At 40.7% G+C, this 17,397-nt stretch overlaps 1 protein-coding gene across 2 annotated transcripts in view; it reads right to left on the bottom strand.

Annotated features, from left to right (window-relative positions):
• ADAM10 (ADAM metallopeptidase domain 10) overlaps nucleotides 1-15,730 on the bottom strand; it is a 136,191-nt gene extending 120,461 nt beyond the window's left edge. Inside the window, exon 1 of one of the 2 annotated variants that reach the window (XM_069596382.1) lies at nucleotides 15,331-15,730. In XM_069596382.1, coding sequence (XP_069452483.1) covers nucleotides 15,331-15,385 — 55 coding nt within the window. In that variant the 5' untranslated portion in view covers nucleotides 15,386-15,730. Of the gene's footprint in view, nucleotides 1-14,662 lie in introns of both variants that reach the window. The other variant, XM_069596384.1, reaches the window with a different exon arrangement.
• Nucleotides 15,731-17,397: the final 1,667 nt, after the last annotated feature.

Genomic DNA, 17,397 nt, shown 5'->3' with positions numbered 1-17,397 from the left:
TCGGGTACTTACTATCTGCACTATATACTCTAAGGGCAGTTTTTAGATGCTGGGAATACAGAAGTGAACAAAACAAAGTTATTGACCTCAGGAAACTATTCTAGAGAAGGACAGCAGACAGTGTAACAAATAATAATTTCATTTTTTTGGTTTATAAATTTTTCTCATTTTATTGAAGTAAATTTGATTTACAATGTTGTTAATTTGTTCTGTACAGCAAAATGACTCAGTTATATATATCTTTTCATGTTATTTTCCATTATGGTTTGTCGCAGGATATCAAAAGAGAGATCCCTGTGAACAAGTAAGTAACATCAGATGGCTCGAAGACTGTTATCACAGGGTGAGTGGATAGAGAATGCCAAGTAAGGGTTTGTATTTTCATATGAGGTAATCAAAAGACTTCATAATATCTGAGCAAACACAACAGAAAGAGAGCAAAGCATAACAATGTGAATGTACTTAAACACTACTGAACAGTTAAAAATGGTTAAGCTGGTAAATTTTATGTGTATTTCACCATGTAACTTTTTTTTTACTTAAAAAATAAAAAAGGGGACATACCTACAGCTGATTTGTGCTGATGTATGGCAGAAACCAACACAGTGTTGTAAAGCAATTTATCCTTCAATTAAAAATAAATAAATTTTTTAAAAAATAAAAAAGAAATAGGGTTGACACTATAGCAATCTAGGAGGAAAACTGGTCCATGTAAAAGGACTGGCAAATACAAAATCCCTAAGACAGGAGCAAGCTTGGCACGCTTTTTAAGAGCTCTGTGTGGTAGGAGCAGAAATAAACAATGCGGAAGCACTGGGGGGGGGGGGGGGGGCAGGGTGCGGCTGGCGGGATAAGCATACATGTACTCAATGTAGGGCCTTAAGAGCCACTACAAGGACACTGGCTTTCACTTAAAATAGTAAGCCACTGAATGGAGTTTTTTATTTTTTATTTATCTTGCTTATTTTTTTGTTGAGGTACAATTCACATAACATAAAACTCACCATTTTAACCATTTTAAAGTATACAAAGTACCAATGGATGGTTTTGGCCAAAGTAGCTTCTGAACAGGATCACAATGACTGCTATGCTGAGAGAACAAGAGAACAGGAAGAAGAGTTAGCAGGTTTTACAGTAGTTAAAGTGAAATGGATGTTTACTTGCATCAATCAGGGCAGTAGCAGTAGAGCTAATGAGAAGTTGTCAAAATCTGCATATTCTTTAAACGAGGAATGGACAGGATTTGCAAGCAGGGTGTAACAGAAAACAGTGAATCAAGGATAACTCAGTTTTTGGCCTGAGCAACTGAAGAACAGTGCTCCCACCTACTGAGATGGGAAATACTACAGGAAAAAAGACTGGGTAACAGGAGTCAGAGGTCTGATCTCAGACATGTTTAACTCCAGATGCCCACCAGACATCTAACTGGAGACCCAGCTGGGATAGTGGAGTCCAGAATTCAAGGGAGAGTCCTGGGCTGAGACACAAATATGGGGGTCACCATCATGCTGTGTGCTGCTGTGCGCAGTCACTCAGTCGTGTCTGACTCTCTGTGATTCCATGGACTATAGCCCACCAAGCTTCTCTGTCCATGGGATTTTTCAGACAAGAATACTGGACCAGGTTGCCATTTTCCTCCTCCAGGGGTTATTTAACACAACCAGTAAGTACCAGCACAGAAACTACTTCTTCCAAAGGTCTACTGCCATTTAAATTAATGTGATTTGTGGCCCATAAAAGACTACTATTCTTCCTCTAACTTAAATCCTTTATTTACATGAAATAGATCTGTACAAAAGGAATCACAGCCTACAAGTCTAGGAGTAAAAAAACAAATGATGACAAACAATGAAAAAAAAATACTAATGTTCAGTTGTCCATGAATACGGAACTAGACTATCTTTTATCACTCTGAATTGTTACCCAAGCAGGGCAACATGAATAAGGGTAAAAGGAAGGACTCAAAGGATGGCAATCTTTAACTCCTTTTCTCCCTTCTGATAAATGGAATTCTCACTGAAGATGTTCTCATCATGTAAAGACCTTAACAATGGAGAAACAAATCTGTTACCAGACTTCAAACCTAGAGTACAGTGAGATGTTTGTAATCTAACATCAAAGGAAAATGAAAGGTTCCACTGAGGAAAATTTCTAAACAATTGAAGTTTATCTAGGTGCCAAATACCTTTTGAACCAGTTATTGATTTTCCCCCCCTCTAACATCTTCTTGAGCCAGGTTCCTCCTTATTAACATCTTCAGCCTAAGAGGTCATAACAATGTGATAACCTACAGGCCATTATTTCTACATAATAGCCCCATCCTGAAGTGCAGTTATTCTGTCAATGTCTCCTTTCTCTACTGTTAACTTTTTTTTTTTTTACTAAATAGAAAAGCAGACTAACACTGTTTTACTTTCTAGTCCTTAGCTGTGGTTGCCAGAAATCTGGCCTTCACAAAGCATATATTACATTTCCTTGGTACCTAGTACCTACAATCTCCATGGGAAATTTGAACACTTAAAAAATAGAAAACAATTTTCTTGGTTATTTAAGGGTAATGTCCTCAACCTTATTAGATGCATACTGAAGTATTTCAGGGCACCAACTTACTTTAGGGGTTCAGAACAACAACTAAAAAAGAATGTATATATTAAGAGTGGTGAAGCGTGGCAAAAGATAATCATTAGTAATCTTAATGTTAGCTGGCCTATAAATACTTCCAACCCTTCAGAAAACATACACGTTTTTAAGACAAAAAGTTAGGGGGAAATTAGCAGTATATCAAACAAGCAAACGCCTCTGTGTAAAACTGGTAGAATAATGAGACTGACCTATAAGACAGACAAAACATATAACTAAGTTTCAAGCAAAACTGGGTAAAAAGTAAAAAGCAACACCAAAAAACTACCTACGTACGCGAATGGCAGAAAAAAGACCAGCAGGTTCAAAGTTGAAAAAATGTAACTTGGTCTCCTCACCACACTGGAGAGCTCAAGGACCTCACTTCCTTTTTACAAAGAACAGTGTTTTATTTCCTATAAGTGTTCTCAAAGTCACCAGGATACTGGTATTTACTAAAGGTAATTCGACTTTAAAAAATGTTTTTCTCTGCATCACAAACGTTTTGTAATAGATACTTCTGTAAAAGATGGGGACTTCCCTGGTGGTGCAGGAGATAAGAGTCTGCCTGCCAATGCAGGGCACACAGGTTCAGTCACTGGTCCAGGGAGGTCTCACATGCCTCAGAGCAACTAGTCCATGCATCACAACTACCGAGTCTGCATTCTAGGGCCCACGAGCCACAGCTAATGAGCCCCGCGCCACAACTAGGGAAGCCCAGGTACCCAAGAGCCAGCAAGTCGCAACTACTGAGCCTGCATGCTGCAACTACTGAAGCCCATGCACCTTGAACCTGTGCTCCGCAACAAAAGAAGCCACCACAATAAGAAGCCAGTGCCAACCCAACTAGAGAGCAGCCCCCTGCTCTCGTAACTAGAGAAAGCCCACATACAGCAACAAAGACCCAGAGTAACCAAAACTAAATAAATACAAAGAAATATAGTAGGGTGTACATGTCCAGAAAAGTTAAAAACAAAAAAAGATATAACCTATATCTCATCATCCAGAGATTTAATATCTTTCCTTAACCTCTTAAAACAGGAATACATATATAAATTTATCTGTGACAAACTGAAATGGTACTATGCATAAAGTGTTCTCTGAGGTGCTTCTCTCATCTTAATTGTAAATATTTTCTAATGTCAAAAAAAAAACTTTCAAAGAACTTGACTGACCAAAAGTCAAATGACTCAAATACTAAGCATAAGAGCCTAAGTTATGCGTTGATGGTAAAATAATCCAATCTTCGCACAAAGACAAAATCTGACAACCTCATTATACTTTTTAAAGCATGTGTTTTTTAGAGGCAGTGAAGTTAAGAGCATGAATTCTGGAGCCAGACTGACTATATTCAAGTCCTGGCTTCCACAATTAGTAGCTGTAGGGCTTTGTGATCGTGAATAAATTACCCTCCCCGATCCCGTTCCCTCTTTTCTGAAATAAGAACAACAGAATCTTATGTCAGTGTTGCGCAGACTGAGTTAATACAAAAAATTTCCTAAAATCATACCTGGAATAAAATAAGTGAGCCATAAATGCTAACCACTATGATGATTTTCCTTATTCCACAGATAGGCACAAATGCTTGCAAACAAAAGCTTCCTTCCCAACTGAGTCCAAAACCTACAATCTTCTATTCTAATCAAATTAAATATTAGAAGGGGGGGGGGAGAAAAACAGAATGAAAATTTCAATAATGTCAGAAAGAAAAAATAATCAGAGTATATCTTACTGATGGTGGGTATCATCTTTGTGTGGGATAGCAATATTATATAAAGAAATAAACTTAATTTTTTTCCTACTTTTATCAAAGTTGACAATGCTAAGAATGGAGGAAGAAAATCTGTAAAAATCTTTTGACATTACACATCTCCCTTTATTTATTTACAGAAAAACTCAATTACAATAAATGAGAGGATGTGTAAGAATAAGCTAAGGCTGGCACACTTCCATTCATCAGAAAAATTACTTGTAATCAAGTTGTTTTCTACAGACTTTTCATTTGTGTAATTTTAAAATTAGGCACCAAGAGCACTTTTCCCCAACTATCAAGTGTACTTCCTTCCTAAGGAACTTGAGTCATCAGCTGTGTCTTAGGCGTCACACTATGTTGACCAATGCTTCTTAACACTTGATATATAGTCACTCTGATCTTGAAGCACTAAATACCGTTAACAAGCTGTTCTCTTGTATGACAAAGGTAGACTTCAAGAACTATAAGGTCGTGTATTTCAGAAATATACTTAAGTTTCTTTACTACAGTCTTAGAAAAATTACTTCTACAATGTGACTTCAAACTTAAGCCACAGTACCTGTTTCTTCATTAGAAACCAGTCAAATCATTTTCTACAAATATCCACACCTAACAGTTATAAGTGAAAGCTCAAGACAGGAGAGTATGTCTGAATTGTAAGCACATTACAATATACCCACTTTTTCAGATAAGCTAGTCTCTAAGAATTAAAAATAGTAAAGCTAGCTGGCTCAAAGTAAAATCATAAACTATAAATTTTAAAGTAAATCAACCACAAAAATATAAAATATCAATAGCTAAAACCTAACAAATGTATTAAATTTCAACCACTTATGAAATACAACTTAAAGTTCCAAAAGTGGACACACGTACATAATTTAGATTTCTATGCTGATTTGAAACACCTTTACACCGTATCAAGTAAATGCAAACCAAGTACAGACAAGGGACTCTGACTTTTGGCCCACCACACACACACACACACACACACACACACACACACACACACACACTTTCAGCCCACCACACACACTTTCAGCCCACCACACACACACACACTTTCAGCCCACCACACACACACACACATTCAGCCTACCGCACACACACACACACACACACACACACATTCAGCCTACCACACATACACAAAATGGCTTCAGCTACCACCCCAAGTTGACACACATCTACCCCACACTTCTCACGTTATCCTAAACCTACTCTCATCACCTCACTCTTCCCCCATATTATACCCCAAACCATCTGTCTGTGTCTCCTTCCAGGAAATCTGATGTGTAAATAAAACAATTCAGCCAAAGATGTTACCAATGACAATAATGGTAGGGAAGGATGAAGTTATGAAAAAGACATAAAGGTTTTTGAGGACTTACTATGAGTTAAAATTCTGAAGAAAACAAATTGTGAAAAGTTAAAGCTGAGTAGAACTCATTCTGAAGAGAGATTTGCAGAGTAAACTCCTGGTCAAAGTATCTTTCGCCACAGAAACTAAAATCCAGCTAATCCATGGCTCTTCTAGGTTAACAAGAAACTGGTTTGGTTTTTAGATAATCTTTATGGGCTATGAGTCATTTAATCACTCTTATAAATTAACAGAATCAAATATAAACTCAAAGCTGAAGGAAGAATGGGCAATACTGGGGAAAAAATTTTTCTAACTGCAGTGCATAGAGCACTCCAAGAGGAAGGCTTCAATAGGATAAGAATATGGGATGCAGAAGAACTGTAAAAAAAGATCTTCACGACCCAGATAATCAAGATGGTGTGATCACTCATCAGCCAGACATCCTGGAATGTGAAGTCAAGTGGGCCTTAGAAAGCATCACTACAAACAAAGCTAGTGGAGGTGATGGCATTCCACTTGAGCTATTTCAAATCCTGAAAGATGATGCTGTGAAAGTGCTGCTCTCAGTATGCCAGCAAATTTGGAAAACTCAGCAGTGGCCACAGGACTGGAAAAGGTCAGTTTTCATTCCAATACCAAAGAAAGGCAATGCCAAAGAAAGCTCAAACTACCGCACAATTGCACTCATCTCACACGATAGTAAAGTAATGCTCAAAATTCTCCAAGCCAGGCTTCAGCAATACATCAACCGTGAACTTCCTGATGTTCGAGCTGGTTTTAAAAAAGGCAGAGGAACCAGAGATCAAATTGCCAACATCCGCTGGATCATGGAAAAAGCAAGAGAGTTCCAGAAAAACATCTATTTCTGCTTTATTGACTACGCCAAACCCTTTGACTGTGTAGATCACAATAAACTGTGGAAGATTCTGAGAGAGATGGGAATAACAGACCACCTAACCTGCCTCTTGAGAAATCTGTATGCAGGCCAGGAAGCAACAGTTAGAACTGGACATGGAATGACAGACTGGTTCCAAATAGGAAAAGGCGTACGTCAAGGGTGTATATTGTCACCCTGCTTATTTAATTTATATGCAGAGTACATCATGAGAAATGCTGGACTGGAAGAAACACAAGCTGGAATCAAGATTGCCGGGAGAAATATCAATCACCTCAGATATGCAGATGACACCACCCTTATGGCAGAATGTGAAGAGGAACTAAAAAGCCTCTTGATGAAAGTGAAAGAGGAGAGCGAAAAAGTTGGCTTAAGTCTCAACATTCAGAAAACAAAGATCACGGCATCTGGTCCCATCACTTCATGGGAAAATAGATGGGGAAACAGCGGAAACAGTGTCAGATTTTATTTTGGGGGGCTCCAAAATCACTGCAGATGGTGACTGCAGCCATGAAATTAAAAGACGCTTAACTCCTTTTAAGAAAAGTTATGACCAACCTAGATAGCATATTCAAAAGCAGAGACGTTACTTTGCCGACTAAGGTCCGTCTAGTCAAGGCTATGATTTTTCCAGTAGTCATGTATGGATGTGAGAGTTCAACTGTGAAGAGGGCTGAGCGCCGAAGAACTGATGCTTTTGAAGTGTGGTGTTGGAGAAGACTCTTCAGAGTCCCTTGGACTGCAAGGAGATCCAACCAGTCCATTCTAAAGGAGATCAGCTCTGGGATTTCTTTGGAAGGACTGATGCTAAAGCTGAAACTCCAGTACTTTGGCCACCTCATGCGAAGAGTTGACTCACTGGAAAAGACTCTGATGCTGGGAGGGATTGGGGGCAGGAGGAGACGGGGACAACAGAGGATGAGATGGCTGGATGGCATCACGGACTCGATGGACGTGAATCGGAGTGAACTCCGGGAGTTGGTGATGGACAGGGAGGCCTGGCATGCTGCAATTCATGGGGTCACAAAGAGTCAGACACAACTGAGCAACTGAACTGAAGTGACTTGTAATCAATTAAGATAGCAAGCTATCAGAAATAACAACAAAAAAAGGAAGATGACAATGGTGGAAAACGTGTGCTAGACAGAGCAGGGTTTCTCAACCTCAGCCTTTCCAACATTTTGGCCAGATAATTCCGTGTTGGGTGGGGTTAAGGGGGAGGCCGCCGTCCTATGAAATTATTAAGATGTTTCACAGTATCTCTGGCCTCTAGCCACTAGATACGAGTAAGCATCCCTCAAGCTGTGACAACCAAAACAATCTCTAGATTTACAGATATTTCGGTGTCTGCTTTGTATGTACATTTTAACTACATGTTAATTTTTCAAAAGCTACAATACCACATGAATACTATGATGTAAATTGACAACAGACATTTTAAAAGATTCAATGATTAAGTGACAGAATTGTGTTCAAGAGGAAATTAAGGATTTCTTAAATTCTATTTTCTAATGTGTGGTACTGATGTTCTAGTATTTCAACGTCTATAAATATTTATTTAACTATATTCTGTAATAATAGTTTCCAAATGAAATTAGGCTTGGAAACAACATATTTTTAATAATATCTGCACAGCACTTTACAATCTCTTCAGCAATTTTACAGATTTATCCCACTTAATTCCTAGTAAAAGAAGCAAATTATATTCCACCCAATTAAAAAGTATAGGGTTCTATCTGTATTCTTTTGAAAGCTAAATCCAAAGTTCAAAGCTGTAAAATATATATATGTGTGTATGTATGTGGTATATCCCTTTCAATCATTAATGCAAACAAAGATAAATGCAAAGAAAATTCTGCTCCACAAATCATATTTGTACATTTGGCTCAAGTACAGAAGTCACATTATTTTCCCCAATTTGTGTCTGAAACAGGAATTTCACAATTCATATATAATCAAAAATATCAAGCACATTCTTGAACCAAAAAGTCTAATTCCAGTTTGTCTATCTTTAAATCTAACTTATCCCCTCCACCTCAAATTCACCAAACTTCTACCTCTCAACTGTCAGGTACAATGCTTCCTAAGTTTTTGTTTTTGTTTTAATTGCCAAGTCATGTCCTACTCATGTGACCCTAAAGACTGTAGCCCGCCAGGCTCCTCTGGCCATAGGATTTCTCAGACCAGAATACTGCAATGAATGCGGAGAAGGAATGCCATTTCCCTCTCCAGGGGATCTTCCCCACCCAGGGATCAAGCCCACATCTCCTACACTGCAGGAAGATTCTTTACCACCGCGCCACCAGGGAAGACGGCTTCCTAAGTGACTAGCCACAAATTGTTGAAGGTCTGAAAAGTTTTAGCTAACATTCAACAGAAGTATTACTTCCCCGGAAGCTCAGTAGTAAAGAATTCACCTGCAATGCAGGAGCCGCGAAAGACACAGATTCCATCCTTGGGCTGGGAAGATCCCCTGGAGAAGGAAATGGCAACACGTGCCAGTACTCTTGCCTGGAGAATCCCATGGACAGAGGAGCCTGGTGGGCTACAGTCCATGGGGTCTCAAAGAGTCAGATACAACTGAAGCGACTTAGCAACAAAAGTATTAGCATGCAAGTCAGATAAAATTCACACTAACACACATTCCAACTTTGAACCTTCAACCTAGATTCAAAATCTTAGACACTTTCAACTACAAAGTCTGAGGTCCTCAAAGCTTTATAAAGCTACACTCTCTTCTATACAATAGGCTCCAAGGTCCAAATTCAATACAGAGCCCTCAATAAACTGTGATATCTTTGCATTAACATCTGCCAAGTTTTACCAGTTATTCTTCCATATGATTTCTTGTGTACTCTTGTTTATTTCTACAATCACTACCCCAATCCAGGACTCAATCACCCAGTTCATCAAGTAGCTAATTTATTCCTTATTGTATCATATCCAAACTGCTCAGTTCAGTCGCTCAGTCATGTCCGACTCTTTGCGACCCCATAGACTGCAGCACACCAGGCTTCCCTGTCCATCACCAACTCCCGGAGCTGGCACAAACTCATGTCCATCAAGTCAGTGACGCCATCCAACCATTTCATCCTCTATCGTCCCCTTCTCCTGCCTTCAATCTTTCCCAGCATCAGGGTCTTTTCCAGTGAGTCAGCTCTTTGCATCAGGTGGCCAAAGTACTGGAGTTTCAGCTTCAGCATCAGTCCTTCCAATGAACATTCAGGACTGATTTCTTTTATGATTGACTAGTTGGATCTCCTTTCAGTCCAAGGGACTCTCAAGAGTCTTCTCCAACACCACAGTTCAAAAGCATCAATTCTTTGGCACTCAGCATTCTTTATAGTCCAACTCTCACATCCATACATGACTACTGGAAAAACCATAGCTTTGACTAGACGGACCTTTGCTGGCTCAACTAACCAAAATTCCACAATAATGGCTGGCTCAACCAACCAAAATTCCAAATACCCCATAGTTACCATGGCCTATTATGTGAAAAATGAGAGTTCCAGTCATCATAGCCCAGTTAGCATTTCTCCTTCTTTCTTACTGTAAACTCTCCATTCCAGGCAAGTAAATCTACATGTATCTTACTACACCTTATGATACTTTCTTCTATCTCAAAAAGCTCTCTTCAACTGGTTGATGTCCCTCCAGCTTAATAAATCCTCATTTCATCTACAATACATAATTGGAACTCTTATTTTTATATCTTGATATTTATGTCTACTCTGGCAAGCTCAATGCTTTTTACCTCTCTTCTCTCTCAAGACTGTGCCTTCATGACTCCTACTAGCCAAAGACATACAGTAAACACTGATGACCAAACAACAACGTTCTTATTGTACATGTTCTCACATTGTTTAGTAGCTTCAGAGTGGAATCACCCAATATCAGAGGGAGTCTACACTCCCTGAGAACTGTTCTCAGTACTGCTGTTTCTGCAACCTAGCTAGGACAGAATTGTCCCCACTAGTCCTAAGGCAAAGCCTTCACACGGCTATAGGGCAGTGTTACTACCTTCACAAGACTCTAAATGGTAGGATTATTCCATTTATCCTTAACGTTGCTCCCTTTCCCTTGTAAAAAAAATTGACAGCCAAACTAAGTTTAGCCCAAAACAGTAAGGTGTTTTTATAGTAAATCTCAGTCATTTAAGGAAAGATTAAATTCAGCCCCTTTAAAAGGGGCACAGTAAATGTGTTTTATAAGAACTTTATAAAACTTTATCATTTTATAAAAACTTTCATCAAAAGCACAAAATATTTAAAAAGTCTGGTCCCAGAGACTCGTCATTCAGGACATAGTCTCAAGGCCAAACTTGTGATCTCTCAACAAAGTTTTTAAAAAATGGAGTTTATTCTTGAATTTATTACTCAGTTTCATTTTCTCAATTTCAAAAACGGAGTTTATGTTTATAACCAATTCTTAAAAGAAAAAACATCTAAGTTACCTACAGGACTCTCAACTAATTTTTTTCTGAGCCTCATCCCATCAGAAAAAGAAGTGATTTCTTATTTCCTCACTGAGATAGAGATGTGGAAAAATTGTAACTGTCATTATTTAAGACCTTCAAATTGTTACTATTATGAACACAAGAATTTTTTAAAATATCTAATACCCTAATGCCATATAAAAAGTATTGTGTATGCCACAGTTTTTATTAACAAATTTCTAGGACCATAGAAAAGTAAATATTATAAACAATATAATAAAAGTTGAATAAGAGGTCTCAATCCAAAAAAGATATTTTTATGGTTGCTGTCGGGACTGCAAGCAGCATGGGTTTGATCCCTGGTTGGGGAACTAAGATCCCACATTTCACACAGCACAACCAAATAAATAAATGATGCTGTCATGTTTGCAAGATGAAACTGAGGCAAAGATGCAAATAACATATCTACAAGGACTGAGGCAAGTAACAAAAATGAGTGCAGCAGGCTAACCGTACATACAGCCAGCCAGATTGAGGGGAACCACGCTGTTTCCCAAGCCCAGTTTAAAGAGGGGAAAGGCTACTGCTCTGCTCCAGCCAATAGGAATATTTCTGAGCAGTTAACAGGATTTTCAAGTCTTCCTCCCAAAACACAGAAATTTCACTCAGAAATTTCCCAATTTGGGACTTCCCTGGTGGTCCAGTGGCTAAGACTCCATGCCGCAGTGCAGGAGGCCTGGGTTTGATCCCTAGTCAGGGAATTAGATCCCATATGCTGCAACTATGGATTCCACATGCTGCAATTAAGACTCAGCACAGTCAGTAAATTTTAACCAAAACGAAGAAAATTTTTAAAGAAGTCACTTTTTCAAAGCTCATCAGTAGTTGAAACTTAAAGACATTGCAAATCAAACAAAACACATCTCTAAGGTGATTCAGTCCAGAGAACACCTTTGAACTAACATGTGAAAACTGCATTAAAAAAGGCATGAGGCAGCAATAGGTAAAAAGTCCAGGTTTAGGTCCAACTGGCTTGGGTTTTACTGTCTAATTCACCACTGAGCAGGTGGACAATGTCAGAAAAAATATTTCTTCAAGTCTGTTTCTTCAAATGTAGAATGTCACCACTCTCTCATACAGTTGGAAAGCGAAACTTGTAACACAGTATGAGAAATACAACAGACATTACAAAAATGTCCCTTACTCTCCCTGCTCCACCCTGCAAGTCTGTAAGATAATTTAAAAGATATTAGGTAATAAACACCCTGGGAGATGTTAAACAAGTTATAAAAATGAGATCAGAAAAGAGAGGGGTACTTGCCATGCCCAGTTCTTCGCTACTCAAAAAGGTCCATATACACACAGAAAAGATACTGCTAACTAATGGCTTGAAATGGGTCTTCTCAAGATGGTACAGCTAGCTGGATTATCAATATCAAGATTAAAAAGATGAAGAGTCACAGCTCCTTAAAGATAAAGACCAAAAGTCTGTCCATTTTATTTATAGACTCTGACTTGCTGGTAGAAGTGAGAAATAATTTAAGCTTAAACTTTTATACTTTTGGCCAAACTTCCAGAAAACTTATTTCTTTAAGAAGCATGCTACAAAGCAAAGCATTTACACCAGACTTTCTAATATAAGAAACATGACAGGAATTCCCTGGTTCTCCAGTGGTTAAGAATTCATGTTCTCAGCTTGGTTTTGATCCCTGGTTGGGAAACTAAAATACCCACAAGCCCAGACAGCACAGTCAAAAATAAAAAAAGTCATACTCTAAGAGTTCATTTAAAGTATGATTTCATTAAACAAAAACAGGGGATTGAATTTACTGGTACAGCTGAAATACCTTTGGACCTCTCAAACACACCAATTTTTTTTAAAGAGAAAGAAAAAGCATCAACTCACCAACATATTTGTGTTAAAAAGTACAATTTACATATACATAAAAATTCTTTGGGCTATATATAATCAGAATGGTTCGAATAAATTTCTAACGCAGTTGCATATAATAAAGCATTTTATTCATATATTTGAGTACATATCTATATAGATGCTAAGCTCTAGAAAATTCATGGTATCTTCCTACAAATAGAACACAAGGTGGACATGTGTGAGAAACAGACAGCATTGGGGAAGTTTAGTTTCAAGATTCTAAACACATTCCATTCTCTTTTCTAGCTTCCCACCATCACACTAGAGCAAGAAAAGACTAATGCAAAACAGGATCGACAAATCACAAAGAGGAAGCAACTAAAAACGATTAAGTATCTAAAACGACTTATACTTTAAAGTTAAATCCATATTTCCACTATAGCTTGTCCTAATCTACACAAACATATTCATTCTCTCATAGGAGAGTCTGAATGCATTCTATTCTCTATCATCCTACCATAAACTTCTTACAAACGACCATAAATAGCTGTGTGGATAAAAATACATTACAAATATCTCCAGGTACCCCAAAACTACAATCTTAATGTTAATTTTAAAATGAAAGATTTCTTAGTGGCTTTTTGAAAAAATGCTGCTTAAAACAAACATCAAAAAGTAAGCAGCCTTTTAACCAATGTTTAATGCAAAATGATACTTTATAAATGACTCGAGTTCTGAATTTAGAAAATCTTTGTCTAAAAAGGGTCTTAGCCCGCAAAGATTACGCTGTCAATTTATACTTTTTCTTCAACCATCAGAACAGACCAGTGTCTATTCTCACCGTTTCACTCTTTAAAAACAAAGGACATTTTACATACTACTAATCAGTAGTTTAAACTGCCTCATGTGGATGCCTTACCTTTTACTACGTCATAGAAATCAGCATCTAACAAAAAGTGAAAACAGAAATTTGCTGGAAGTCACATTTAGAACATAAATACAAATGTAAAAACAAAGGCCCTGACAGAGGTTATCCAGCACAGATATTTCAAACTAAACATCTACCAAAAGCTCCTAATCCAAAATGTTTCTCTAGCAAATGAGCACTACAAACTGCAACAGAAGTCTCCCTACAAAGTTTCCTCAGACTAAGTAGAAGATGGAACAAAAATATGTTAGGCTATGCAGTCCTAAGTCAGAGAAAAGAACAAAAACAATCCACTACATGAAACATTCAGACATTTTCTAAATTATCAAATCAGTCTATATTCATCCAAAACATTCCGGAAAAAATTTCAATACAATTCTTTTAAACATACTTTAAGGTCTTTATGTATACTACGGTGGGAAGTGAAAAAGTTAACCAAAAATAAAGCACTTCACACAAGAATAAAATGATGCAGTTGGTCCTGGGATAAACTGGAAACAAAAAACGTCTTCAAAACGGAAGTCATCAAGAATTTATACACTTTAGCACACTTTAACTCCAACGTAGGGAGAGATGGTGGAGGACTGCCACTGTTTTGACAATCCATTAATTACACTATACGTCTATTCCACCGAAGAGTTTAAGAAAACACTTCAAGTTAGGTCACTGAGGGACCGTCCCTCTAAAAGACGCAAAGCAGCCTGCAGATCAAAGAACATCCCGAAACGACTTAGCTTTCTCTCCACGAAACCCTTTCCCCTGGGCAACAGAATTTTTTCACAGAACAGAAACACACCCTCCTGCTAATCTTCTCGGAACAGTCGGACAGAGGCAGGGCACTTTGGAGAGCCGTAGCCGCCCGGCTCAGACCAGCAGGAGATCACTGTTACCCCTCCTCGGGCGGCCTCTCTGCAGAACCGGGTCGGTCTGGATCGCCGCGCCCGGTAAAGAACAATACAATTGCAACTTCCCACGAGCCTGCGCGGTGGTTCTTCGCGGCGGAGGGGACTCCGGAATTGGCCGCGGGCAGAGGCTGGGGCAAAAGGGTAAGGAGGGTGATCACCGGCCCCGCGGCAGCTGGCCGCCCCGGCGCCCGGCGAGCCCGCTCGAGTGATGGTGCCAACCGGCCCGAGCTCCACGGCTCTCGCTTGGCTACCAGATCTCCCGACTTTGCTTCTCCGGCAGGCGACCCCAGCCTCCCCTGCTACTGGGGCGGTAGGGAGCGGGAAAGGCCTCACCGGAGATTCAGAGCGTCCTCGGCCCGCCACGGAAGGGAACGCGGTCGGGGCGCGGGGGACAATAGGGAGTGGGGAGCACTGCGCGCCCGAGTGGCGCCGCCGGCCGGCCGGGCTGACTGACGCACCCGCCACACGGCGCGACTGGGCTCCGCTCGGCCCGGCCGCCGCTGCCGCCGCGCGGTCCGCTGAGCTCACGGCGTCCCCGGCACTGGGGGTCGTGCCTCACCTCCCAGCCCCGCAACCCAGGAGAAGAGCAGAATTAACACTCTCAGCAACACCATCTTCCGCTGCCGCTGCCGCCGCCGCCGCCGCCGCCACCGCCGCCTCCTCACGGGTTAACAGCAGCACATCGAACCGGAGGGAGAAGCTGAAGGGGCTTGGTCCGGAGCCTCCACGGGAAGTCGGGACCTCCCCGGGCAGGAGAAACGGCGAAGCACCTCCCTCTCGCCCCACTTCAAGGGCCGGCAAAGCTCCCAGCACCTCCAAAACAGGGACCTCCCTCCCCCTCGTTCGTTTCCTTCCTCCCTTCCCCGCTTTCCTTCCCTCGCTCCTTCCCTCTTCTCTACCTCCCTCCCCCGAGCCCGGGACCTCCGCCTCCTTCCTTACCACGTGACCAGCCGGCGCCCAACGGGCAGACGGAGCCGCACCCCTTCCTCCCGCCCCTCCCCCTCCCCCAGGCGCCCCAGGGGCGCGCGCATGCGCACTGGGGCCGGTTATCGGGCTGCTAGGCCCGCCGCCGCTTCCTGTCCGCCGGCGGAGAGCTGGGATTGGGCTTGGGAGGCGGGGTTTCCTGGGGTTCCGCCCCCGGACTGGAGCGCAACTCTGCGGACCGTACAGGCTTCGCTCTTAGTGCTGCTGAGAACTGTGTCTTGAGCAGAAGAGGCAAAGTGAGGGATGTTAAGCGGTCGCTGTCCTCGTTTCAACTTCACAGGGAATGGGGATTTTTGTTACTTTTTTGCCTCCCTGGGTGCACAACTTCTACCAAGTAAACAAAAGCAAAGCCTCCCCCACCCCGCAAAAGAAGCAAAGTCCCAACAGTTACTACTTTGGAGACAGCCGACAAAGCTCAGAACCTGAATGTAAAGCCCTTCAAGCAGCAGAAACATACAGCCTAAGTCCTGTTTTTCTGAATTCTATAAAATTGTGTCACAGACCAGGCCTTGGCCATTCTAACAGTATGCAGCATCAACCACAGGTACTGAATCTAGCCTGAAAAATGTCCTAGTTACCACTTTCTGTTCCTTCTCTGAAGAGAACTCTGGAGTCTGTCACCCCAACTTCTTTGAAGCTCCTGTTTGAGCTCACAGTAACTCACTTTGATTTTTTAAACTTGTATTCCATGGACTAAAGACTTGAAACCTGAAACCGTTAAGACCTAGAAGGAAACAGAAGGAAAGCTTGATGTTGGTCTTGGAAATTATTTTTTTGGACGTGATGCCAAAAGCACAAACAACAGAAACAAAAGTAAATAAGTGGGCCCACATCAAACTAAAAACCCTTGGCAGAAGAATCAAAATGAAAAGGCAGTGCTTGGAATGAGAGAAAACAAATTGTTTCTCTTATAAGGAGTTAATAATTAAAATATACAAGGAACTCTTACAACTCAGAGACTACAAAGCAGACAATCCAATTTGAAAATGTGCAGAGGAACTTAGTGCTTTTTCAAAGAAAACATCCAAACGACCAATACGTGCTTGAAAAGATGCTCAATACCACTAATCATCAGGGAAATGCAAATCAAAACCATGGTGAAATAAGGCCACACTGTTAGAATGGTTATCATCAAAAAGATAAGAGATATTTGGACTTCAGTGGATAAGAATCTGCCTGCCTATGGAGAGGTCACAGGTTCAGTCCCAGATCTGGGAAGATTCCACATGCCCTGGAGCAACTAAACCCCTGCCGCACAGCCACTGAGCCTCTAGGGCCCATGAGCTAGAACTAATGAACCTGTATGCTTCAACTACTGAAGCCCATGGAGTCCCCACATCACAACTACTGAGCCCACGTGCTCCAACTATTGAAGCCAGTGCATGGCAAGGAGGAGTAGCCCCTGCACACCATAACAAGAGAAAGCCCGAGAAAAGCAGTGAAGACACAGCACAGCCATAAATAAATAAATAAATAAATATATATAAAGACAAGAGATACTTGTTGGCAAGGATATGGAGATAGGGAAACTCTTGTGCATTTTTGGTTAGAATGTAAATTGGTGGAAGTATTACAGAAAACAGCATAGATGTTCCTCAAAAAATTAAAAATAGAACTACCATAGGGCCCAGCAACACCCACT

This window comes from Ovis canadensis, chromosome 7 (genome assembly GCF_042477335.2).
Source record: "Ovis canadensis isolate MfBH-ARS-UI-01 breed Bighorn chromosome 7, ARS-UI_OviCan_v2, whole genome shotgun sequence".
NCBI lineage: Eukaryota > Metazoa > Chordata > Mammalia > Artiodactyla > Bovidae > Ovis > Ovis canadensis.
Note: the sequence above shows the minus strand (reverse complement) of the source record. Positions and strands in the feature narration are given on the sequence as shown.